This window comes from Hippopotamus amphibius, chromosome 6 (genome assembly GCF_030028045.1).
Source record: "Hippopotamus amphibius kiboko isolate mHipAmp2 chromosome 6, mHipAmp2.hap2, whole genome shotgun sequence".
In the NCBI taxonomy this organism is placed as follows: Eukaryota; Metazoa; Chordata; class Mammalia; order Artiodactyla; family Hippopotamidae; genus Hippopotamus; species Hippopotamus amphibius.
In genome coordinates, this window is record NC_080191.1 from 64,780,632 (window position 1) to 64,808,233 (window position 27,602).

Here is a 27,602-nt window from a genome sequence, read left to right on the forward strand (position 1 = left end):
TGGTAGAGGGTTTGGCTGGAGATGAACAAGCTAGAGCAGGAGCCAGGTGTGGGGCAGGACTTCCCCTCTGCTCACTGGCTGTCACCGCACTGTCAGGAACAGGGTCTGATCCCAAGTTGCTGGAGCAGAAATTCCGAGGGCCTGGCCGAGCTGGCTCTGTTCCTGTTAAGTGTTTCCCTTCTCCCAGCACCGGGACCCTTGCCCCAGGGGTGTGTATGCTGAAGCAAGGGGAGCCCTTTGTGGGCTCTCGGCTCATGTCAGCCATAGACAGAGGTCCGGGCTGTCCCTGATGTGCTGCCTGCGCAGGTGCCAGCAATTGTTTCTCTTGCTCTGCTTGACATATCCTCTGGTGCAATCCCCTTTGTCGCTCGTGGCTGATTACTGACCCTGGTCTCTGCTGCCCCTGCCCTCTTGTGGGGATCCTCTGCCACACCGCAGGGCAGGTGGGGCCCATGTGGATTCTGGGCATGTATGTGGGTTTGCACTTCAACATCAGAGCTCTGGGCTTTTTCTGATGCCCTGCTAGAGTAAGTGCCAACAGCGGCCACCACAGCCCCACCCAGGCTCTGCCCCCAAACCAATTGCTTCCCTCCCTTCCTACTCAATTACGTGTGGATCTCTCTTACAGTCTTGGTTTCACAGGAGTCCTTCTGCCAGTTTTCAGTTAGTTTTCAGTAAAAATTGTTCCACAGGCTTTGTGAAGACCTAAAGCAGTGGGATAGGGAGGTTGGGAGGGAGGCTCAAGGGAGGAAAATAAAAAATAAAAAAAAAAAAATTGTTCCACATATAGATGTATTTTTGATGTGTTTCTAGGGGGAGTGATCTCCATGTCCTGTTACTTCACCATCTTCATTGATCTTATTTAAAATAATTATTGATATGTATGTATTTATTGCCATTTTAATTGTTTTGGGGTTGTTTTTATAGTTCTTTTTTGTTCTTCTGTTACTCCCTTCCCTTGTGATTTGATGATTATCATTAGTGTTATGTTTGGATTTTTTTCTCTTTTTTTGGTGTATCTATTATAGATTTTTGGTTTGTGGTTACCATAAGATATCATATGTAAATAATCATATAAATATGATTTATATAAAATCATATATAAAAGAATCATAAATATGATTAAGTTGCTGATCTCTTAAATTCATAGAACTATGGTTGAATTTAAAATACAACCATAGCTGTATTTTAACAACCCAGCATTTTTACTCCCCTACTTCATGTTTTTGACATCATATTTTACATATTTCTGTTTTGTGTATCCCTAAACTACTTATTGTGGATATATGTGATTTTACTACTTTTGTCTTTTAACCTTCCTACTGGCTTTATACATGAATGATTTACTACCTTTACTGTATATTTGCTTTTAACAATGAGATTTTTTTCTGTTGTAATTTTCATATTTTGAGTAAATTGTCAGAGTTGCATAAATGATGGCATTTTTTGTGAGGAACAGAAATAACTGATGGGAGGGGGAGCAGGTGCTGGGGGTCCAGGAGGGATGCTCAGAGCACCACTGGGCTCACGTTTTTCTCCAGTGAGAGTTGGTCTGAAGCAGCCCATGGGGGCAGTGGGGTTTGTCCTCACTGAGGATATCAAGGTGTAATACTTCCCATTGAAAAAGGGATCTTTAATCAAAGAGCTGGAAAGAGTAGAATTGAGGTGATATGGAGGCTCTCTCTCCTCTTCCACCCAATCCTGCCAAAGAAATTGTTTCTCTCCTTTCTTCTTTTCTTTCTTCCTGTGTTCCTTCCTCCTTTCTCTCTCCCTCCTTTCCTATTTATCATCCAGCATCTAACATGGCAATGGGCACATGGATGCTGAAAAATGTTTGTTGAGCTGAACTGGAGTAAGGGGCACCTTATTCCTGTGTATATGAATACCGGAAGTCCGTGTCAGGCCCCATAGGCAGGCACAGATGGAGGGAGTAGATACAGCAAAACTTCATAAAAATCGTTCATTTCCAGATCACCTTATGCTTTGCTCTGGAGACCTTATTTATGACAATCCAGAACTAAAGTGGTCTTTCTTACTCAAGAAGGAGGATGATTAAAATTACAAATAGTACAGCGATCTGAAATAGGAAATAGGGCTGATTAAAATAAAAATTGAATTCATTGTCCATAAAAGCCACATGCAACCCCCTTCTCCTTTTTCATCTTATTAGGGCCTTGTTCATTGACCCTTTCTTCCTTCCTTCCCCTGCTTTCTTTTAAGTTATGTAAGTGATACATGAACATATTCTCATTATTAAAAATGTGGACCCCAAATATTCTCCTCTCCATTGTTAACTGGAGTGATACTTAAATGTACCTATTATTCCACGTATTTGCTATGCTTTTACTTACATGTTAGATTGAACCATACAAAATTATCAATATTTGATGATTTCTAACTGGCAAAAGGCAATGCCATATGGTTAAACCTAATATACTTATAAGTACATATTTTTGTTATTGATATGTTACATAAATAGGACTTATTATCCTGAAATTTACTTTTCTCATTTAATGAAATGTCCTGTTTTTTTCCTATGGCAGTTTCGGTAGACTATATTACAGCTTTTAACTGCCACGTTTCACAGTGAATAATATAGCACACTATGGACTTAACTGTTCCCCTACAGATGGGCTGTGCAATTGTTTCATGATCCAAAGCAATGATGCTGTGAACATTGCAAAGTGCAACTATTTTTGTAGCAATAATTGTCTAAAAGAAGAGTGTCTGAGTCAAATATAAAACTTTATACATATTGACAAATTTCTCTTCAAAAAGGTTTTTCCAATTTATACATCCACCAGCAATGCCTGGTAGAACTAGTTTTCCCTGATGTTATCCGCACTGGATATTAGCGACATTCTCTTGCCAAACTCACGAGTAACAAATGACATCTCCATGTTGTTTTTAGATTTCCCTAATTATAGTGAGGTTGAATATCTTTTCCTATGTTTTCCGGGTCACTTGGATTTCTTCTATGAACTGTGCCTCTATAGTCTTTACTCATTTTATGTATGTTTGCCTTTTATTGAAGTGGAGGAGCTCTGACTGGTATGGATGTTCATTCTTTGTCTATAAGTTGTAAATATTTTTTTCCCACCTTGTTGTTTATCTGCTAATTTTATTTATGGTGTCTTTTTCCTTATGGAAGTCCTCTTCTTAATGTCATCTTGGAATGGTGTTTTATTAAGGAGGCCTTTTTTAGCCTAATTTATAGAAATATAAAAAATATTCCTCATATTTTCATAGTTTTGATCTTAAGTTTGAATCTTTGATGTTGAATTGATTCGTGTGTGGTAAGAAACTAATAGTTTATTTTTCTAAATGGAAGACCAGTTGTACTCTAATCATTATTGACAAGTCTATACTTTCCCTAATGATTTGAAATGCTTGTTAAAATAAAGTCTTTGATATATAGGGCTTTGTTTGTTCTACTGATCTATTGTCTAGGTCTGTGTCTATCTTACTGCTTTAAATATTATCATTTTATGTGTCTCTATCTTATAAAGCAGGCCCCCATCATTGTACTTCAAGATTTTCTCTTGTACATTTTTATTTCCCAAGGAACTTTAGAACCAGAATGTCAAATTCCATAAAGAATTATGTCAGGATTTTAATTGGGATTAACTCAGAGAAAATTGACAGCATCATCAGAATCCTCCCTCACCTGAACGGACACTCTGTGTTTTATGTTCTTTGTAAAGATACTTTATAAATGTAATTTCATACACCCCCTGCAACAACCCAACAGGGGTTTTTTATTAGTCTCATTATTCAATGGAAAAAAAAAGGAGATATACAGAAGTTAAGAAACTTGTCCAAAGTCACTTGATTAGTAAATTGCTAAGCCAACATTTTCATCACAGTTTGTCTGACTCCAGAATCTTACTTCTTAACCCTATTGGATAATGGTCTTTAAAATATTAATACTTTAAAGAAACATGAATAGAAGGCCATTTATATCTCACCTCCTTTTCCTCCTTCTGAAGAGCTTCAGAAATGAAGGATGGATTCAATGTGTAATACATCTAGAGAATGGCTTATCATGTAATCATTAAAAATGATGCTACAGATAATATTTAGTGATATGTGGGAATGGTCTAAGTAAAAAAGCTGACTCTAAAATAAGAAGCCAGTCTAATTCCATTTTGCTTTGGAAAATCCTATGTAAACAAGTACATCAATTAATGTGATGAATTACACAGGCTTTTAATCTTCCTTCTCACAATTTTCTATATTTTTCAGCTTTCTTATGATGAGAGCTAATGTGTTTGCAACCAGGGAAAAACCCAAATATTACACACACACACACACACACACACACACACACACAATGATTAAGGTAGTAGACCACGTGGTGTTCTGTTTTAAAGCTGATACAGGCTCTTTTTCTTCCCTTACTGGGCTTAAATGAGGGAAGAAAATATGCAGAAAGGCTTAGGACCAGTGCTTCTCAAAGTGTGGTCCTGGGACCACCACCAGCAGCAGCCATACCTGGACCCTCCTCAGACTTATTGAATCAGAAACAGCCCGGCAGGGCCCGGCCATGTGTGTCTTGATAAGGTCTTCTCTGAGAGGTTCCGGCGCTCACTGGAGTTTGAGAACCATGGGTTTAAGGGACTTGTATAAAAGCACTCTAAGGATGGGTGTCTCACAAGCCTGAGGAACGAATTCTCGGTTCTGAGTGTCTCGGTGCTGGACCCACCTGCACGGTGCTCCCTTCCTCGGGATGTCCTCACAGTCCTCTCTGGGGGCGCAGGCACCGGGGTACCCCGCTAGGCAGCGACACTCGGCTTCCTTGGTCCACTCGTTCCTCACACACCGGGCGAATTCGCCACAGGCCAGGAATTTGCAGGGGTCTGCTTGATCAGCTGTGAAAACAGGGCAGATTTTATTGGTGCGGGGACGCCTGAGCAGTGGAACCAGCAGAAGTCAAAGACGAGAGACTAATAGATTTGCCATCACCCCACTTTGACGAGGGTTGTACCAGAGGGTGAAAAGCGTGGAGTGAAAAGAGAACAGCGCATTTCTGTATCTTTGTTACACGAGTTTATAGACACAGGTGATAACATATTTAGCTCCAAATATAATTATGCTCAAACTGGTGTGTATCAGAATCATCTAGAGACCTTGTTAAAACCCAGACTCCTGGCCACACCTTCAGAATTTCTGATGCAGGTGGTTTGGACACTGAGAATTTGTATTGCTAAGGCACTAACAAGCAAAATGTTTAAAAAATTTTTCTAATGCAGATGATATTGATGTATCTGATCTGGGGAGCACATTTTGATAACCATTGCTTTAGAGAATTAAAATTTTTCCTGCGCACATATCCAGAAAAGATGAAAACTCTAATTTAAAAAGATACATGCCCCCGAAGTTCATAGCAGCACTATTTACAATAGTCAAGATATAGAAGCAACCTAAATGTCCATTGACAGATGAATGGATAAAGGAGATGTGGTACATATATATATACACAATGGAATATTACTCAGCCATAAAAAAGAATGAAATAATATGCCATTTGCAGGAACATGGATGGACCTGGAAATTGTCATACTAAGTGAAGTAATCCAGACAAAGACAAATATCATAGAATATCACTTATATGTAGAATCTAAAAAAAAATTGATACAAATGAAATTATTTACAAAACAGAAATAGACTCACAGACATAGAAAACAAACTATGGTTACCAAAGGGGAAAAGAGTGGGGAGGGTTGAATAGGGAATTTGGGATTAACAGATACACACTATATAAAATAGATAAAAAATGAGGACCTACTATATAGCATAGGGAATTATATTCAATATCTTGTAATAACCTATAATGGAAAAGAATCTGAAAATAATATATATATGTGTAACTGAATCACTTTGCTGTACATATGAAACATGGTAAAAAGACTATGCTTCAATAAAAAAATTTTTTTCTTTGTTAGAATATTTTTAAGGCAAGCATTTTCTGCAGAAATAAATTGGTGAACTTATATATTGAAGATCGGGATACCTTATAAAGTAGTAAAGTAGCCAGTCATTTTTATGGACAGTTTCGAGAACTTCCTGATTTAAAAATCAGGAAGTTTAAAAATTTAGAAATTTCTCTTGGTCTCTTGCTGATCTCTAAGGCCCTAATGTTAGAGGTTCTCTCCTTTGGAAAATTCAAATAGACCTCAGGTCTCTGTGCTTTTTTTGTCATCAATTGTTCCCTTTCACTCTACTCTTAATTCCGTAGGATTGTCTCAAATTCTTTGTAAAGTGGATTATAAATCAAGAGAATCTCAGACAATTTAGCACTAGAAGGCCTGTGGCCCCTGCCTTTCTAGATCTGCGTACATGGAGCTCTCAGGTGGAGAAGCAAAAGGCCCAAGTCCCCACATGCCAGTGGCAGAACCAGAACAGCCCTCTGGTCCGCAGACCACTGTTCTTTCTGCCTGGAGGTGTTCCCCGTTGAATCACATCAGCCATTTACCCTTCAGATTATTTCAATAAACACCTATTATGTGTAAGGAACTAGGGGACAGGCAGGCGGGTGTGAAGCCACTCTTCCAAGAAGCCTAGGGGACAGTAAGACATATACACAGATGCTTCTACACAAGAAGCCCAGTATCTTGTCTAGTATAGGAGCTCTAAATATGAGGATACATTAGAGAAGAGATATCTGGGAGGGGATTGTTGAACTGTGTATCTAAAGTGGGTTGCATTTGATGTGCAACGACTAGGAAAGGCACTTCGCCTGGACCCAGAGGCACAGAGGTGGGAAAACAACAGTCTTATGAAGAGGGAGCAAGGCAAGACCAATGTAGGGGGAGCAGAGACTCGTGGACAGGAAGGAAGGGAATTGAGACCGGAGAGGTAAGTTCAGATCAAACTCTCGTGCGTCTTGAATGCTGTGCTAAGGAATTTGGACTTTACAGGCAGGTGGGAGCCATGAAGGATTTGGGGGTAGGGGAGGGCCGTGATCAGACATGTGCTTTAGAAACTACGTAAATACATCTTAGAAGTTTCAGAGTTAGGATCGCTTCAGTGATCGTCTGGTCTAGTATTTCCCAAGTGGGAACATTTGCAGAACTCGAATTCAGCATTTTTTAAAAAATGCTACATGAAGTAAACATAACAGGTTTCCCTCCCTTTCCCCTGGACTCTCTCTCCCTCCAACTGCACCCCCTTCTTCTTTTACTTCTGAACCTCTTAGAGTTACTAACAAGCTAATGCCTACTGCACACCTTCAAGTGAAGGCCGCAGTCAGCTGCTTTGCCAAGTTTACTGACCACAGAAGCCCTGAGTGTCGGCGGGTGGGGCAGCTTGTGGGGCCAGCATTGTATTGACGCTCATGTTCACTGGTCTGATCTAGCACCTCTTTGTGGTGGAAGAAGAGAGCGAAGGGGTTAGTGAGACCAGCCCAAGAGGCAGGTAAGAGCAAGTCCTTGAAAACATACCTTGGGTCTCCCAGCAAGGTAGAGCTGCTAAGTTTTTAATGTAAAGTTGTATTTCTCTGCCCCTTGGCCCTGTGGACAGTCAGGCCTGGCTAATTCTGGCAGGTTTCCCCGCCTCACAGTGCCGAAAGCCCGCCATGCAAAGGGATCCTTGTCACTGTTTAGAAAATAACTCAAATTGCCCCTGACAACCCAGGTGATTCACGCCTAGGGCCTGGTTTAATAAATAACAGCTGTCAGCAACTTGATTCCCAGGCCTGCAGTCCTGAAAGAGAGGCCAGGAGGGAATAGTCATCACCTCCTCTGCCGTCTCTCTACAGTGGAGAAATAGATTTAACTGGGAAAGTCGCCGCAATGCACGGATACTGCCACTCTGAAAAGTAATAGGAAATGTGTGATAACCACACGAGTTTCCTGTTTAAAAAAATGTTTCTGTTTTATCAATGTTTCCTGCAGCTCAGCCAGGTGTAGTCTATGTTCAGTAAAGTTGAACAGAGCACAGAAAGGCAACATTGGAGAAACAAATTTATCCAAATATGGGGGTCCTGAATAGGGTATATTTGAAGCACAAATGCACCTAGTTTATAGATAACTAGCTTTTCCTATGTCATTTGTTCAGGACCAGCCTATGGAGCAGCCTATGGAGCAGTACTCAGGTCACTGAGTTCAGTCTTAGCTGTGTACACCTTCCTGCATCCTAAGATGCTCATTCATTCAACAAATACCAACTTGGCCCTTCAAAATCTTCAGCACTAAGAATCCAGACCAACCAATTGCTTTAGATTTTAATCATATCCATATAGAGTTTTACATTTGAGATAGAATTTTAGAGCTAGAGGGTAGAGACCTTCTTTTGGAGACCTTCTCCACGAATTTGCTCACTTTGCAGATGAGGAAGGCGAGACAGTGAAGTTGAGCATTGTCAAGATCACGGCCGTTTGCGCTCAAGTCCTCCCACTCCCACCCCTCCCCTTGTGGACTGTGTGAGGACGGGTTCCAGGGAAAGAAAGAGACCTGGGGCGGGGGTGGGGTGTGTGTGTGGGAGCTGTTGGCCATGGCATGTAAAGGCAATTTCATTTAATTAGAATTGTAACAGAGGAGACCACATTTACATTAATTTGTGAGGCAACTCATACTGCTTCCACTCTTATTACCTTAAAAATGGTGCCGAGGTATGTCAGTGACCCTCGTTACCTCCATATCATTCTTTGAGGGACAACTACAACTTTGGGCTTTAAGAAAAGACTGAGAACCAAACGTGAGCTGATTTTGGAGAGGCACAGCCATGGGAGAGGAGAGATGGTTCTACCATGAGTGAAAGTTTAACTAGCAGATGTTTCTCAGGCAATGCTTTGCCTGCGCCGTTATTGTCTTTCTTTATCATCATCCAAAGACATTCCCCTTAGAATGATGGACTCATTCACGAGTGGACCACACAACTGTTTGCCTTTTCCTTAACACATCCTCAGGGATGTGCACAAAACAAATTAGTCTGAACTTGCCGCACTTTGCTCATGATCTGGTCAAGATTAACAATCTAAACAGTACGCAGCAACAACCTAAAATGCTCTGTTCTGAATGTTGTGTGGGGCATGCAAAGTGGGGGAGGCAGACTTGAGATCAACAGTTGATCAGGAAGAGAACACGTAGCTGCCACTTTCTAGGAAGATATTTTCAAGCCAAAATCAAGTTGTGTGTGGATTTGAGGAAGTGAGAACTTCACAAGATGGGTGTATAGACCAGTTGGTCTATAATTCCCGTAGCTTCCTGGGTTTACTTAAATCCCCTTTAAGTAGATTGTTTTGATGGTGGGGATACTAGAGAGGTTTTTTCCATGAGCCTGTACCACATCCAGCAAACACCTAGAATAATTTGGGACATCCTGTGGGCTTATCATAATTGCTTGCTAGCAAAATGACTTAATATTCTATCCTTAATCCATGTGGATAGCTCTTCCACAGAGCAAATATCAACAATCTCTCTGTAGACGCAGGGCACTCAGTGAGTTGACTGTGTCAGTAGCTCCTAGTTTGCAGCTGGTGGGAAAGGTCCAGGTCCATCCTGGCACCTAGTCCTTGGTTTCTGACGTGGTTTCTGGCCATAGTCAGAGCACTGAGTCATTTCCTTTCAGGCCTTGTCCCTGACATGGCCCCAGGAATCATGATCCTGAACCTTCAGCTTCGCAAGGAGCACAATGGCGATTATTTATCTGAACAGGGTGCACACATGTAGTGAGGGTTATTGTTAGTTCAGCACTGTGCTGGGCACTTTAAATATGTCTTCACTAATATTCACAACAATCTTCTGAAGCAGACAGCGCTGACCTCATTTTCCCAGGTGAGGACACTGAAGTCCATTTTAGGCAGTAATTATAACCGGAGATTGACATCCGTATGTCTGATTAGGACGTTCAGGTTCTGACATCATTTTAGTGGTTTCAAATATGGGGTTTCCAGGAGACCCCTCAGGGCTCCGAGCCTAATAGAGACAAAGGAGAGTGGGGTTGGGAGGCAAACCTCACTAGCATCTCCACTCTCATCTATTTGCAAATCAGACGTCCAGGAATGCTTTCCTCTGAACCATACTCGCCTAACTAAAGCAAAGCTCAAAACTATCCCCTGCCGCTGCTGGTTCACGAGGCAGAAAACTTCCCTGTAGAAAGCACAGTCTGACAGAAAGTGGCTCAGCGTTTGTTTCTGTTGTTCAAATGTGACAGCAGTGAACATGGCTTGAAGTTGTGGAGCTACCCCGTGGGGCTTGGATATTTGTATCATTTTGATATTTCCAGTGTAAGCACACTTTAAGTATCAGTTTCTTCCCTGCATTTGCTTCTATAATGCCTTTGGTGTGCATTTCAAAGGTCTTGAAAAGCTTTCCCAGCTGGCTGACTGAGGAAGGTGGTCTCTCAGCCCTACATCATGTGATCAAAACGCATATAAATGAACATCCCCTGGAAGCATTTGACAGTTACAGTTAAAAAGATAATAATCCAGGTCTTCAAACAGTTTATAAATTCATAGGTCCCTGATGGTCCAAGACTGTCTTTTTCAAACCCTTTGTTTCTGGTCCCAAGTGTACTCATGCCTCAAAATAGACTCCCTTCCCACCAGCCCGCTGAGGGTCTCAGGCCCGCATGTCACTCACTCCCGTTCACGGCGTGCACCCACCCCTCCCCCCAGATCGCCCTGTCACTTGCCCCACATGCTTGGGGCTGTGTATTGATTGCCTTTCTGCCCTGTTCTTCATCATCCTTTACCATTTCATCATCCCCTTCCCTTGCGCTGTCATTAACACTCACGTGTTGGACAGGAAGTGAGGCATCTCACTTGACCTGTCCTAGGGTAGGATTTCAGCTCAGTGTGGCTGAAACTCAGGTTTTATTTGGGCTGGCCGGGGCTGAGAGACTGTTAGGCCTTGTCTGTGAACTTTTGTTTTGTTTTTTGTTTTGTTTTTCTGGTTTTTTTGTTGTTTTTTAATTTTAACGCGATAAAACCTAGTGATCGCTAGATGGCGCTCAATAGCAGAAGAAGCGGGAATAGATTCAGGGGATGAAAAGATACGAGAGCGAACTGATTTCCGTCTCCTTAGAAAGCGCCGTGCAGAGCGCACTGGTGGAGGGAGGCGAGGTCTGCCAGAACTCGGCGCGGTGGCAGAAGCGGCTCCAGGGGACCGCTGATAGAGCCATTAGGACTCCGTGATCACCGCGGCAGGTCGGGCCTTGGCCGGCTAGGGGATGTGGTGCACACTCCTGGATCGGCTTTTCCCAGTGCAAAAAGGGAGAGCCAGGGCCCCGGCGCTGCGAGAGGCCGCGACCAAGCCTCATGTCCGAGAGGAGCGGGGGCTGGGGTCCTCCCACCCCCGAACAACCGAGGCTTTGCGGTTTTGTCGGTGGTGGGGGGGAGGGGCTGTCATTCCTTTCCTCAGGGAATCAAAGAATGACAAACTCACACATCTCAAATCAATGGTAATTTGCTGGGCCCGGGACACACAGACTAGCCCACCATTCTTTTAGGGGCTCACCAACATGTATTAAATACTGAAAAATCAGAAGGAAAAAATTAATATAATCCAACCTGGATTGTATGTGTCTCTATACCACCGCAGACATAAAATATAATTTTAAAAATTTCTAATCATTAATATTAATATTTAAAATTAATATTCATGAAGGCAAAGTGTCTAGAGTCCAGGAAATCCTAAATGTAGCGCTGGTCGTGTGACTGCTCCCTTCTTAAGACGTGAATATCATTTTAATTCAGTGCTTGGTGCCGAGTGCTTAGTCATTGAGTAAATATGGTGCCCTTCGAGGGGTTCACCTGAGATGTGATGCAGGGACGTCACCTTCCACACAGGCCCATCGGGCTTGTTTTCCCAAACAAGAGAACATTCTGGGGTTGGCTGCACCTGCCGCGCGGGTGAAACTGGTCATCCCTGCTGTCAATGCCCAAGCCTCCAGGAAGGCACCCTGGGCGAGAAGAGCTGGTTCCCAGCTCTGTGGCCTTGGGAATGTGGGTTAGCACCTTTGGGTATCATTTCCCCCTTCTATAAAAAGGGGTGTTTAAAGCAGGTGATCACTAATGTCTCTCCAGCTGGAATATGAATCTCCCATTCTATTGGAACAAAGGCAGCGGGAGCTTTAGCCGGGCTCCAGAACTGTTGTGCAATTCAGTGATTCAAAGAACTTAAAAAAAAAACAACTACATTTAAGTTCATGTTTATTGTTTTATTATTCTTTTGTTATTGGTCAAAAATGTTTTGCTTATGACTTACTGCTGAAGGGTAGGATTAGAATAATTACTTAATGATATACGCAACGTGCAATGTAGCACCATGCCCATGGTTGGAACTTAATACACATTTGTGGAATTAAGTTATTAATGGGCTTGATATGAGAAAGAGTTTCATTTCAATTCTCCACCATTCTCCAGAACAACCACCAGAAACTGTTTATAGTAGGCTCACAGTAACATTTCCAGGGCAAACACATGTTTTACCGTGGATGAGAGGTTGAAGAATTATCTCTGCTCTCAGTCATTTTTGTATTTGCCAAACTGAAGTGCTTCGCTTGCATTGATCTTAGGTCCTGAGTGTCCCAAAATGCGGAGGGGGATCCCTGACATCAGGGGCTGTGGGAGGTGGCCCTACAGCTGCGCTGAGGCCCAAGTTTGTATGGAGGGTTTGCATGAAGGGGTTGGATGAAGGGTTCTAGGAGCGTCTTTTTTTTTTTTTTTAATTTTTTAAAATATTTATTTGTTTGTTTGGCTGTGCCGGGTCTTAGGTGTGGCACGTGGGATCTTCACTGAGGCAGGTGGGATCTAGTTCCCTGACCAGGGATCAAACCCGGGCCCCCTACATTGGGAGTGCAGAGTCTTAGCCACTGGACCACCAGGGAAGTCCCTCTGGGAGTGTCTTAAGGAAGCTCCATGGGGTGGTTTGGGTGTGGGTTGAGGGCACAGGTTGAAACTCTGCAGAGGGGCAAAAGGTATCTGGCAGTCCACCTGGTACTGGGGTTCCCTAATGGAAGCAGGCGTTAACAGAAAAACACCCCAGGAGGCACAGGGCAGCAGCAGTGTAACCCCAGACCAGCCAGAGACACAGGAGATGGGGTGGGAGACGCTGGGGAGAGTCTTCTGGAAGGAGAATTCCTGTGGCCACCCAGCTGGGAAGGGACACTCCTAGCAGAGCCAGCAGTATATGGAAAGGGGACATTTGGAAATCTGGGACTTTTGTTTCTGAGAGAATTTTTTTTTTTTTTTGGCATTCCAGAATAAGACAAAATATTGTGGGAGATTTCACTTGGTGAAGTGTGGGACCTAACAGTTCATTTAGGATTAGTTAGACTGAAGTGTTGTTACTTTTTCTAAGTAGATTAAACAGCCTCTGTATACCCAGTAGGAGGGTTGATAAGACTCCTTTTTATAAAGAGGCAGTAGGTAGAGTTGAAGGGTGCACACAAAACTGCCTGGGAACTCCAGCTCCAGCCCTTGGTGACTGTGTGGCCAGTAAAAGGTAAGTTACTTACACTTTTAGGAAACACAGTTTCTCCAACTGTGTAATGGGGAGGGAAATAATAACTTTGTGTAGTTATTAAGATTAAAAAATAGTGTCAATTAACAGTAGCTATTACCATTTGTATTGTCATTCTTGTGACGAGCGACATCTTCCACCTTCTCAGAGCTGGTGACTAAGTACACTTTCCAGAGAAAATGAGTTTGTTGATCCAAGAAGCATCTTGGATGCCAGACTGTAATGTTTACCATTTACCAGACGTGAGGCCTGCCCATTTTGAGGAGGATTTTTAGGAATTCAAGGAAAAAAAGAAGTTAGAATAAGTTATATGTAGTTTTGCATTTTTGAAATCTTCAACCTGCACAGCTAACTGGCATAAAAGCCCTACATGCATCTGAAGAATTTTCATAGCAGCTTAAATTAAAGATGACTCTAGCTGCCGAGGATTCCAGCAGAATACTGAGCAAGCTGTGATTTATTCAGTTTTTCAGTTGATAAATCAGATGGTTCTAACATTGATTTATACTTCTTATATCATAGATTCATTCATTCAAGGAGTTTTAAAAGGTAAAAGGCAAACCACACATATACCAACAGTGTGTGACTTCTCCTACATCTCTGCGCCTCTGCAGATGTCATCTGGCCTAACCAATTGCTGACTCTCCTTTAGAGGACACAGCCAGGCAGCCCAATGCTGATCTGAATGTGGGATGAAACCCACCTGGAAATCTCATGAGGGTTTTCTAATTCTCTCTTTTCTTCTCTTTAGTCCCAAAGTAGTAATGGAATAATATCCCCCCTCTCAGCTTTGCCACCCCAAACCACTTTTCCACCCTGACATTAGGCCAAAAGAAAAGCAAAAGACTTGATTGGGTTTTGTTTCAAATCTTGTAAATGGAACTAAATAATTGGTCTGTTCGGGCATTGCCTATAACTATAATAAAATTGGGTTATAGAAAAGAAATGCTACATCCTCTGACCAAGACAGCCTTAACAGTTCCCTTAGAGCGACTAAACTTTACACAGACCTCTTTCCTCGACAACCCCGCTCCTAGAGTAAAACTGAGCAGGACCCTTGGGGCTCCTGGGCATGGAAGCCTTTCCATGTCCCCCATTTCTTGTTTGTAGGGAAGAGCATCCAGCCTCCATGAATTTCTCTGAGATCCAAAGAGCAGATTCAAACAGTTGCTAATCAGGGAAGGGAGAGGATGCAGAGACAGAGGAAGAATAGTCACAAAACAATAGTGCAGCCTTGGGGCAGGGTCCTGGTTCCACCTCAAGGGATACACATAACAAAATCTTTGAGCTCCTTATACAACTAAAACCCCCAGCAAATGGAAGATGTTAGTATTCTTCATTCCAGAGAAGGCCACCTAAGCCAGATTAAAGGAACCAGAGAAGCTCATCAAGAGACTGCATGAGACCAGATTAAAGGAGTGCAGGCCTTACACACACCCTAATCTTATCAGCAGCCCTGCTCTTGAACCATCACTATAAAACGCCTCACCAGATCCTCTCGGATTGGGACCCACAGTCTTGTGAGGCATAAGCCTGCTGTGTCCCCCTTTGCCTGGCAAAGCAGTTCTTTCTCACTTCACCCAAAACTCTGTCTCCAAGATTCAATTTGGCACCAGTGCACAGAGGCCAAGTTTTTGGCATCAAGAACAATTAGTTTAGAAAACCTGTAATTGTAAATTCTTCCTCTGCCCCCTGAGATATAAATCTCTTTAAAGCTTCATAACAGGGGTCTCCCTGGTGGCAGAGTGGTTAAGAATCTGCCTGCCAATGTAGGGGACATGAGTTCAAACCCTGGGCCAGGAAGATCCCACATGCCATGGAGCAACTAAGCCCGTGCGCCACAACTGCTGAGCCTGTGCTCTAGAGCCCATGCTCCACAACAAGAGAAGTCACCGTAATGAGAAGCCCGAGCACTGCAATGAAGAGTAGCCCCCACTCGCCACAACTAGAGAAAGCCCATGCGCAGCAATGAAGACCCAACACAGCCAAAAATAATAAATAAATAGTAAAACAAATTAAAAAAGAAAGTAAATCTTCTTACCAGAATTATGACTCCCAACTCCCAACTTTCTCCAGGACCTGGGAGTCGTCCCTTTGCAATGCAATCATCAGGGAAGGCAGCACCCCTATCTCTTGGTCTCTGTGGGAGGGTTGGCGCCTTGCTCCAATTTGTAAGACAGGAGGTGGACAGGGCATGTTGACTTTCTTCTTTTCAGTATCATCCCAAACTCATGGAAACGTTGTCTTACTTTTGCTACTCCACTAGATTGCTTTTGCAAAGGGTTCTAATGGCCTCTGAACTGTCAACTTAAATGACCCTTATCTGTTGTTTACTCACCCAAATGCATCCTTTCAGCACTGGCCTCACCCAAGGCCTCCAGACACCTACTTCATAAGCTAGAAGTCAATTCATCTAATATCAATTTCCATAAAACTGGTTTCCCCCGATATTTTTTAGGGTATTTTTAAATCCTTAAGATATTTTATTAATTTTTGCCCTTAAACTTTTAAAAACGAATTAATTTATGTGCCCTTTGTAACTATGTATATATTTTTACTAAGTATTTTAAAAAATATTATCAGTATTTTATGAATGATAAACTCTGTTTTTATTTTATAGTCTGAGGACTGCTTTTAGTACTTAGTTTGAAGACTTTGTGAGTTTTACAAAATTTCATTAAAGTTTAACTTTAAAAGATAAGTCATGAAAAAAAAAAGGAAGAAAATAAAAATAGGACCCTAAAGTGAATGCAAATAGATTGAACAGGGGTTTTTAGACAACCTGTCTTTAAATGAGCAATAGTTAATTAAATGGCTTTACATGAGTAAACAGATAGGTTGGGGGGGGGGTCCCTGGAGAAAGGGAACCAAGCATGGCTTTCTTGACATAAGAGAAGCCATTTTTGGCCTAAGCCACTTTGTGATCTAAGCGTGGCCACAGTGCTTGCCCTTGAACAGGTCTCAGTAACTAATGATCTTAAGGGAACAAAAGAATGCAGGAACAAATGACTGTCATCAGGCAAAAGAAGTAATAACAGCAAAGATAACATTAGTTTTCAAGACTCCCAATTCTGTTCAGTGGTAAAGGTTAGCCTGAAGCACTCAACCTCCAGATCAACTGGAACCTCAGGGAGGAGGATGTTGACCTTTTCTGACCCTCCTGATTCCTATCAACTAAAGCTTGGACTTTGGCAACTATCTAAGCCCCTTCATGAATATGCATGTACCCTTAGCTTAAAAATTCCCCAGTTTTGCTGTTCAGGGAGACACTGCTCTGGGAGATTCCTGGGGTTCTCCTTACTTGCTGCAAGTAATGAACCCTTCCTCCTCCCGCTCTTTGGCTTGGTTGTGTTTTGGCTCAACACCCACCATGGGGGAACCCAGTTTTTGGGTAACACTGCCTCAGCCTGGCTTTCCCTTCCTTCCATCTTGAGCATCTTTACTCCTTACTTTGTATCCAAAGCTGCTCTCACTGTGGAAGAAGTACCCTGCCACTCCCAGAAATCTCTGCATTCTCCTCCTGCCCTTTCTGGAATAGCCCCTCCTCACCCTCCCTTGCCTGGGCCCACCACCATCCTACACCAAGGCCCAGCCCCCTATGGCTGTCTGTCCAGGAAGCCTAAGGTGACGTTCTCGCACCTGGGGAGAGTGAATTTCTCCCTCCTCTGTGCTTCCTAACATTTCTGTTCGTTTCTGATTATAGTGTTTAGAGATTCTCTGACGTTTTTGGTTCTGTTTGGCTTCTGTGTCTCTTGTCAGCTCCTGGGGCAGAGGTGGGCTCCATCCACCTTTGGGTGTGATGTCTAGAATAGCGCCTGGCTCGAGGCAGACGGTCCCCAAGTGCTTCCTGAAGGCATGAATGAACAGAGTCTCACATCGTGATTGCATTATCATTTACTTGTCTAACTTTTTCTGTAACAGCATAGAGAAGGGCCAGAGAGAATAAGAGGCTGGGAAACCTTCAATGATTTAAGAAAAATCACTCAACACTTGGAAATAAGGAGAAAACTTGACAACAAGTCACCTGCTAAACAGGGATCACTGTGGGCTGACTCGGTCAGCTGCCTGCACTTTCACAGCCTGCTGGCTGCGTTTTTAACATTTTCAGATGGTTATATACGCACCTACATAATATCCTCAATTTTACCTTTTGGCTTGTAAAGCCTAAAATATTGACTGTCTGGCCTTTTAAGAAACACTTTGCTGATGCATAGAAGGCAGTAACTTGGTTTGACTTAACATTTACTATTGATTATGGCATTTTACAACTCTATAAAGTTAGATGTTATCGTATAGAAAATGGATAAGATTCAATGATTGTACAAGGGTGAGTCAAAAATTATCCACGCTCTGGTTATATTAAAACTTCTGTTGGCTGCACTGTCTTATCAGCGCTTTCCATACTGTCTCCTCAGTTACTGCTGTGCAGGTGTGAACATGTTATATCAGTTCATTTGTAACTGTGATGCCAGCAAAAATGGATGCCCCCCTTGTGATTTGCACGAAAGAAGAGCAGCGTGCAGTGATTCGTTTTTTGTGGTCTGAGGGTGTACCTGGTGCTGTTATTTATTGAAGACTTTGTGGGCAATATGAAGAAAGTGTTTTGTCATGAAGAAGTGTGTATGAATGGATAGAGGTGCTTATTGAAGAGCTGAAGCCTAAACTTTGGATTAAATGTAGAAGACTGCTGCTATCCAAGGGTGCTGTGATCTTGCATGACAATGCACGTCTGCACACTTCTGCGCACACTGTCAACAGTCTGCAAAAACTTTGTTTTGAGGTGTTAAAGCATGCTCCCTATAGTCCTGATCTTGCTCCATGGGACTTTCACCTCTTTGGTCCCTTGAAAGCAGCTCTACGAGGACAAAGATTCACTTCTGATGAAGAAGTGAAGACAGTGGTGCATTCGTGGCTCGCAGCTCAGCCTAAAACATTTTTTAATGAGAGAACATGAAAGCTTGTTGACAGATGGACAAAGTGTATTGAAAAGCAAGGAGATTATGTCAAAAAATGATGTATTTGTCTTTTCTAAAAGTTAATTAAAATAAATTCTACAGCCAGAGTGTGGGTAATTTTTGACTCACCCTGTATTTTCTGTTTTGTATTTAAATTTCATCATATGCTTTTGTTCTCTGTTTATGTAAAATCCCTGTTTCCATATCCTCTTTAAACCAGACTTGTTATCTAACAATTTCCTATTAATGAGTCAAATAAAACTTTGACATATGCTCATTATCTATTTGTATGACAATTATGTTTTTCACATTTTGGGGGTTGGGGTAGATGGGCTGGTAGGATTGGTGACTCCAGGGCTGGGAACATTGGACCTGAGGTGGGAGACCCTCCAGTGTTGTGTAGCCCTACTTTTAATCTGTTTCTTCCAAAAAAGTGGTAAGAAAAGGGCAAAGGGGTAAGACACCCAGTAACTTAGTTTTGCTGTAGTTGGCTATCCTGGTTGGGAAAAGGTTAGCATGATAGGACACCTTCCCCATTTTCCAAGGAAAGATTCTTGGGGTTCTCTCCCATAGACAAGCTAGGTATTTATTCCTCTTGTACAGTATTTCCAGCAGCTGCCCTTTTTCCCTCTTAAGAGATCCCTTTTTAATCCTCTTTCAAGGAGAATTTTCGCCAATAAGTACAAGCAAATACTTGCAAGAGCAACCCTGGATCAGGGAGGCTTCTTGTATTGGCTAAAATGGCCTTCGGGTGTCATCTGGGATTTTGATGGTACTGTGACCTCTCTCACTATGTGCTGGGGGATGGGAACTGCTGAGCATCAGCTGAACCTTAGACACTAGGAAAGACCATGCCAGCAACAGAGCCAGAGACCATGGAAGTTGGAATTTGAGTCCTTGTTCTCTAGGAAGCTGAAGTAATTATCGTCACTTGGGGTCCAGGGACCTGATAGGCTGTCTGATCAGCTGGTTGCACTGTTTGGTTGTACTAGGAGGATGTTTAAATCAGCTCGCCTGTCAATCACCGTGACAGCTTACACTCAAACACACCAACCAGCATGAGGAGGAAACCTGGATCAGTCAGTCATGCTGAAAAACTAGGAGCAAAATAGCTAAAAACACTTTACTGTAAGTATACAGGTTTTTTTTTTTTTTATGATCGGCATTTTACATTTCAAGTTTAAGACGTTTTATAAGACGTGCAGATTCATATAAGAAATTAATGAACTCTGTGCAGAAGCAATGGTTGTCAGTGTTTTGAGTTTGGGCCTGGATTGGAGCAGGCTGTGAATGGGAGGGTCTGTGAATAGTGTGAGAACGAAGGTGGGGGCATTGGCGAGTCTGCATCTGGGTGGGTCTCTGAGTGCTGCTCTGTCTTGGGTGGCCACTTCCCTCTCCTTAGCAGCCACCACCCTCCAAAGGTAGCTTGTGCCACTGCCACCAAAACTTTTGTGGCTGGTGTCCTGCCTCTCCAGCTCTGGTGCTGACAAAGATTTTCTCCGTGACCAGACCCTAGCTCAGGCTCCCCTAAAAATTTCAACTTGGCCTCAACTCTTGGACTTCTGTGTTTGTCTCTTCACTGTTCAATTTTAGCACGAATGCTGTTAAGTTGGTTTGGCCAGAATTTCCCATCCTCTGTATCTGATCGTCAGGTTCCTCATCCTCTGCTCTTTCCCAGGTGATGTCTGATCACGTGGTCTGCCTTCAGCAAGAATCCTTTTAGGTCAGTTTAGCCAGAATCCTCTCTTACGCCTGATGTTCCCTCTTAGTAATTTTCCATCCACCGACTCACTCTGCTCCTTGGAGATAAATTCCCACTTGCATGTGCCATGCTCAGAATTGAGTCCAGTCTCTCTCCTCCACTGCGAGACTCCATTGTGGTGGTCCCTACACCCATCGAGATGGTCTCCCTGGAGTCAAGTCCCTTGGCATCTTTAACGCATGTCGCTGAGTAATTGTGTCTTTAAGGATGCTGGTTGTCTCCATGGTGGAGGCAGCAGCCCAGCCCTCACACCACCACCAACCACAGGCCTCCTCACTGCCTGAGACCAGCTGGGGGACCAAATTCTCTACATCCATCTCTATCCCTGCATTCTCTCTGTGTTATTCAGGCCTCAGGCTTCAATGAAATGGTATTTAAAAGAAAACTCAGCACTTTCTTCTTTATGGGATCACTCCCTAGTGATTCCCAAACTCAGAAATTTGCAGCTAAGAGTAGCATATCAGAAAGTGCTCACAAGAAGGTCTTTGAAGGCAAAAGGAATAGCTTTGATCCCAGCCTCATTGTAAGGAGATCATCCTTGGCCACAGGGTAAGTACCTTTGGGCAGGGACTTTCATATGCTCACAGGTTATAACTGTGATAGATGAATGCTGACTGTTTTGGAGTACACATGTAGAAGATGGTCAAGGTCCAATCAATCATTAGCCACTTGCTGGTTGCATGGGTGAATCTTCCCTTTGCCTTTTGTGAAATAACTAAACAAGCTGGGAGGGAGGAAGCCCTGCCTCCCCCACCTTCTCCAGCTCCCTGTCGATCGGAAGACGGCACAGTGGCTTCTCACTATAAATAGGAGCCCTTTTGGATATTGGATTTATCCATTTTGATTCATATAGAGGAATTCATAAAGTTTTTTTGTTATTTACTTTTAACTTTTATAAAATCCATACTTTTCTCATTTTGCTGTCCTCTAACCCTTTGGTTTAGGCATTACTCATGTCCAGGCTGGCTCACAACAGCCATTTCTGGTGGACCTCCTCCATCCATTCGTCCATCCATCCATCCGTCCATCCATCCATCCATTCAATTATTCTATGAGTTTCCATGTATTACAAATTCAGATTTTCTGAATTCTCCAAGTATCTAGCAAGAAGTACAGTAAGGTAATGGCCCAGGCTGCCCAGTGCTCTCTGACATCCCCTCTTGCTCTATGATTAAAGTAATCAGTATACATTTGGCTCCCGCCGGGACTGAAACCCATGTTAGCACCATCTCATTTCTGTTGCTATTGGCTTCTACACAGGAAGCTTTTCTACAAGGAAAAGCTGCATAGCTGAACTGGTCATGAGAAATTAGTGAAAAAATGTCAGTTGAACCTCCACACAAATCCCTTGTTATGGTACTTTTCATTGTTCCCACTGGTACCCTCCTCAGACCACAAATTATTTACTCAAGTTACTAATGATGGTGTTATGACATTAACCACTAACATTTATTAGTCAACTACAGTGTGTCGAGTGTTAAACTAAGTGTTGTAAATATTCTTTTGGTTAATCCTCACAACTGTCACTGTCTCCATTTTCCATTTGTGGAGATGGAGTGTTGCTATTAGTAAAACTGAGCAGGACCTTATGGGGCTCAGTGTCCCATGTTTCTCGTTTGTAGGGAATAGACTCCAGCTGCCATGACCTTCCCTGAGCTTTAACGGGCAGGTTCAAATAGTTGCTAATCAGGGAAGGGAGGAGATGCAGAGACAAGGGAGGAGCAACCAAGAAACAACAGTGCAGTCTTGGGGCAGGGTCCTGGTTCCCCCTCAAGGGATACAAATAACTGTATCTTTGAGCTCTTTTGCATAACTAAAGCCCCCAACAAATGGAAGATCCCAGCATTCTTTCTTTCAGAGACATCACAGTTTGATAACCTCAAGAAGCTCATCAAGAGACCAGGTTAAAGGAACCACAGAAGCTTATCAGGAGACCACCTGAGGCCAGATTAAAGGAATGCAGGCCCTTCACACACCCTGATCCTTATCAGGAACCCGGCCCTCGAACCATTGCTATAAAACTCCTCACCAAAACCCCCCCAGTTTGGGACACACAGTTTTGAGAAGCACGAGCCTGCTGTGTTCCCCTTTGCCTGGCAAAGCAATAAAACTATTCTTTTCTACTTCACCCAAAGCTCTGTCTCCAAGATTCGATTCAGCACTGGTGCGCAGAGGCAGAGTTTTGGGCATCATTGGCACACAGGATTCATGTCCAGGACCATGGCCCTCCAAGGTCATGGTTTTTTCCTATGCTTGCTTCCAGCATCACCAGAGTCCCTTACGCATCCCTGGCAGATGCATTACCAGCTTCCTGCCCTTTTTCTAAGAGGCACCCAGTTTTCTGCTGCCTCAACTTGGCTCCTTACTTTACCTTCTCCTATTGTTGGATGGGTCTCTAAGTAGGCTGTCAGCTCCCCATGGGAGGAAAAAAAGGGAGGGGGTTGGGCCCTTGCCTCTCTTTTGCTAAATTCTCCCTATATATGTTCCTGTTTTCAATTGACTGAAAAGAATTGGTCTTCTGATTTTAACTGGCAGGGACCTCCTGGTAGTTTTCAGGGAAAGGGGAAGTATCTTACTAGCATTTAGCAGGTCTTTGATTTCTTAGGGGGTCCAGAGGGCTTGCTTAGCTGCTTTTGTTCAAAGGTAAGCGCTCCTAGGCTCAGTGCCTTCGGGCTCGCTGTCTTCTTAATAATCCTGTTTACTAAGGTAGGAGGCAATTTTCTTAAAGTTGCTCAAAGTTCTGCTCTGTCAAAGATAAGTGTCTCCCAACTGAGCCTTTTTGTTTGCGTTTTGCCCAAGGCCTTTCCCTCCGCCTTCATTGTTAGTCCCCAGAAAGGCAGTGGGGTTGTGAAAGATCCACTTCACTAATTCATAGCCAATTAGGAAGCTTGTTTTGAACCTGACTCGAAGGTCGCTTTGCCAGTAGATTTGGAGCCTTGCCCCCTTGCACTCTAGGGAATTAAAAAATTTCCTTTAATTGGTTAGAAAACAGAATTTTGAAGCTAATGGTGGAAACAGTTCCCAATTTGGGCATAGCTGGTCACATTGGTACATATGCTATTCTTTATTATCAGAACAAATGTTTGCTTTCTATTGTGTAGCTTCGGGCTAAGCCCCCGTATGTTTAAGATTTTTCCGTATCCTACTCTACTTTGTTTTAACCTGCACATGTGGAAGCTGATCTAGGGTATACAAATGGGAAGAGATATGATTTTCTTCTTGAGTGATGGTGAAGTGACTTTTTTCCAAGTCTGAGTTTTGGTCTAATGATTATTTTTCTTTCCTTGGGAAACTCTCAGTTTCATGCTGAATTGTGCCATGAAGAGGTGATGCCCACAGTTAACTAGGGCTGGAAGTTTTCTTAGGCGGTAGCAGTTCACTGACAAAGTGCTTTTGACTTCTGGCAGGATGTAAATTAGCTTGGCTGTGGGTTATGTTAAAAAAAAATCTCTTAAGCACAGCAAAATTTTGTTCTGTGGGGAAACTGAAGTGCCCGGATGGTGAAGCAAGACATACACCTACTCTTTGCTTTTTGATGCAGGAAAACGTTAACCTGCATGTCTTAGGACCCAACCTTTCTGCTAAGGTGGTTCACAGCTTCCAAAAGGTTATTTTGTCAAGTGTGATTTTAAGTGGATTTTGGTGGCCTCAAAGTTGAACTGCATGCTTAAGCAAACAAAACCAAAACACTCCCACAGTTTTCTGGATTGGATTCTTTTACCTGGTTCAACGTCGAGAGAGTAGCTGTCTATTTCCAGATCAAGTTGTTGGGCTGCTGTGGAACGAAAATCCTCCAAGACCCCTCGCACAGCCTTGGTGAGGTTATACGGCACCGACTGAGCAAACCTCATTTTGCTATTCACGATCACACTCCCGTTTCTGAAGTTAAGTATTTCAAGTTGCTTAAAACCCGTCAGGTTGGATCGCAGATATGGAACCAGCTGCAAAAATAAAAGATGGTTTACTCTTAATGGTGTTCTAAGTGCTCAGCTGCTGCTAATTCCATTTATACTCACATTTCATTATCTGAGGCAGAAATTTCAGTTCCTTTTTTATGTCTGTGTTTGGATTTAACATGAGACCAGAACACCACTATGTAATGGTCTATTTGCAGTGATTATGTCCCATACTTCCACTTTTCTATCCGTATTTAGATGGATGGGCAGTGATTTTCTTCCTGACGAATTGTGAGAACAGAGGATTGAAAGAAAAATCCAGGTCCACGCTGTCAGCCAAGCAGGGATGCCAGGTTCACTTATTAAAAAAAAAATCCAAGTAAATAAAAATGTGTTCCAAACTGAACCCAGGAGCAGACTGACCTATGCCTGGTAAATGGGACATCCATTTGGAAGCAACCAATTTGAAATGACCTATTGAAATAAACAACAGCTGAAGCACCGACCTGCCTGTCTGTGCAGGATGTTTCACGTCAACACAAATGCAGTGCAGTGGAAACAGCAGAGAACTTGGTCATCAGGAGACTAGGTGTCAGTCCTGGGACTGTTGCTAACCAGTTGTATGACCTCATCAAACCATGTAACCTACTGTTGTGACTCAGTGCTCTTACCTGAACTGTGAGGGAGAAGAAAAGTGGTTCCCTAAGGACTTTTCCCAAGCTATAATTTAGTAATCTCAAAATGATGCCCCAGAGAATTGTGCTTCACATTCCTATACCTGCCTCTTGTAAACCACAGCCATACTTTTCTTCTTCTTTTCCCTGATTGCGCGTCCCCGCAGCATGTGGAATCTTAGTTCCCCAACCAGGGATTGAATCCATGCCCCCTGCAGGGGAAGCATGGAGTCTTAACCACTGGACCACCAGGGAAGTCCCTACAGCCATGCTTGAGATGACTTTTCAGAAATGGCTGAAACTCAGCAATGTCTGCTTTGTTCCCAGCCCTGAACGAGCCCTCTCCTTCATGAACTGACACCCGCGAACCCAGAGAGGACACAGATGCAAACTACAATCTTCCAGGCTTGACTCAGACCTGCTTTTCCTTTGTCCCTGTCCCCACCCCACCAGAATTTTGACTCTGACCCAGACCCACATGTTGGTACCACCTCCAGTAACCACCCCACCCCGCCAAGGTTATTGTGAAAATAAAATGAAATTTTATACAAAGTGTGGAACTGCTCTCTCCTGTGTTCTCCCACCTACTTTGACTAGGCTCATTCTTTGTGTCTCAACATTGCTTTGGCCTCTGGTGGGAGTTCCCCGTTCTCACCTAGTGTGCCCACAACTAGCTGCTCTTTTTTTCCCAAATCCATTCTCCTCTTCTTCACGGGAAAGAGGCTGCCTAGCTAGAGACCACATTTCCCAGCCTCCCTTGTGGCAAATTGTGGCCATGTGATCAATTCCCGACAATGGAATATGAGTGGAAGAGATGTGGGCAACTTTGGCATCACTTGCTTAGGAAATTGCTTGCTCTGGGTTTCCTCTCTTTCCCCTTCTCACAACTGGAAACAGAGATGTACCAGTGACCCAGCTTTGGCTGCTTGAGTGAGGAAACACCCTTGGGGTTGGCAGAGTTATAAGATGGAGGGAATGTGAGTCCCTAGATGATGTTGTAGAGCAGAGCTGTCCCACCCCCCAAGTGAAAGATAAATACGCTTGTTCTCTAAGTTCCTGTAGCCTTGATCTCTTCATTATGGCAGCCTAGTCTGTACCCTAGTTAATACACCTGGGCTTGGTGCCCTGGGACCTTGTTCCTTGAGATTGTCCCAAAATACACTCACCTCACTTGAGGGAGGAGGGAATAGCACAAAGTCGTACTTTAAAATTCATTTGAAGCATTGGTGTTTATGTGGTTTTAATTTGCATAAGGATTTAACTTATATGAAGCATACAAATATTTTTCCTCTTATTTTCAGAAATCCTGTAATCTTTGTGATATGCATTGTGTACTTGAATTTCATTAGCCACGACTATGATCTCGAGGTTCATAGTTCAGCAGTTTTCATTGTGTATGTAATTCTACAGAATTACATGTAGAAATAAATATGTGAGTTATATGCCACCATGATTATCATCTCACTTTCTTTGTTGGGGGTTGGGATGGTAAGCCAGTTAGTCATTTTTTTAGTTTTATGAGAACTTAAGGGGAACTAAAAAAAAAAAGAGTTCTTACACCTGAACTCTTGGCCACTTCTGTGCTGGACTTTTCTAGCCTTGAACCCTTTCGTCAGATGGCTGGAAAACAGTGTGTGGCATTATAACTTAGAAAAAGTCGGCTCATATTGTTTGTAAACTCCAAGTTCAGTCCTTGAGTGGCTATGTATTATTCCTGGGAAAACTAAACCGGGAGGAACTATAATGGAAAGATCTTAAAGATAAGCTTGTTCCCAGGAGGCTGGGCGGCAGTGGCTGCCTTGTGCATCCACCACAGATCTTGTACCTGTTGGAACTGAATCCATCTCCACACTCTAGCTGACTGCCATCGGCAACAGCTGTCTCAGAGGCTTGTCACTTCCAACTTGCATTGCTCACGACAGCCAGTGATTATATTATAAAATAACAACAAAAAAAGAAAGGAGATGCACAGAGAGCTGTAAGTGGTGTCCGCTCACCAGCTGTGTGAATCGCTGCTCCAGAGCTTGGTACTCAAGCGAGCTCTTGTTGAACAGGTCGGTGGAGAAGGGCATGTTGGCCACTCGTAGACTGAAGAACACCACAAGCTCTTGGTCCCTGGCAGCGATGGTCATGGCGCTGGTGGTGATGTACTGCAAAGCTGGGTCAGGAGTGATGTTCTCTAAGAAATGATCTGGGGTAGAAACATACCCACTGAATCCCAGGACCTCAGAGGAGGTGGGAGTGCTGGCAAGATCCATTCCATCTAAGTCACCAACTGTATCTTGACTGCTGATACTCAACCTGCTGTCTTCTGAAGATGTAGGCAAATGTGAAATTTCCGGAGCCAATTGGCTGATGGCAGAATAATCATCGGTGGGGCTGGTTAGCCGTGGGATTAATACTGTCTGGTCCATGGACATCATGTCTGTGGCACTTTGATTAGTCACAGAAAAGATGCTTGATGCAGTAATAAAAGGTAGAGTTTCTGATAGGGAAGTAGACGCCACAGCAGGTGGAGACCAAGAACTGTCCAGGGAGGAAGTGCCTGGGACCAATTCATTATGTCCAAGCATCCCCACAAAGAATAGAAAGCAAAAAAGAAAATCCAGAGTTAAAATTAAGTTTGGAAAAATAGCATTTGAATTGACTATCTTAATGTCATATTTTATTTTATATATTTTTAAATTTCTTAGATTTTTTTCCAGTTTTATTGGGATATAATTGACATACCTCACTGTATAAATTTAAGATGTACAGCATAATTGTTTGACTTATATAGTGAAATAATTACCATGTTTAGTATCATATTTTAAAAAGCAAATTGGTGGTAGTTCCCTGACAGTCCAGTG

At 43.0% G+C, this 27,602-nt stretch overlaps 1 protein-coding gene across 2 annotated transcripts in view; it reads right to left on the reverse strand.

The window, feature by feature from the left end:
- The window catches only part of IMPG1 (interphotoreceptor matrix proteoglycan 1), a 128,180-nt gene that overhangs the window by 9,549 nt on the left and 91,029 nt on the right, over positions 1–27,602 (reverse strand). For both annotated transcript variants that reach the window (XM_057739728.1, XM_057739729.1), the window contains 3 exons: positions 26,751–27,279; positions 23,905–24,124; positions 4,706–4,871 (listed from right to left, as the gene is read on the reverse strand). In XM_057739728.1, coding sequence (XP_057595711.1) covers positions 4,706–4,871; positions 23,905–24,124; positions 26,751–27,279 — 915 coding nt within the window. The remainder of the gene's footprint in view (positions 1–4,705; positions 4,872–23,904; positions 24,125–26,750; positions 27,280–27,602) is intronic.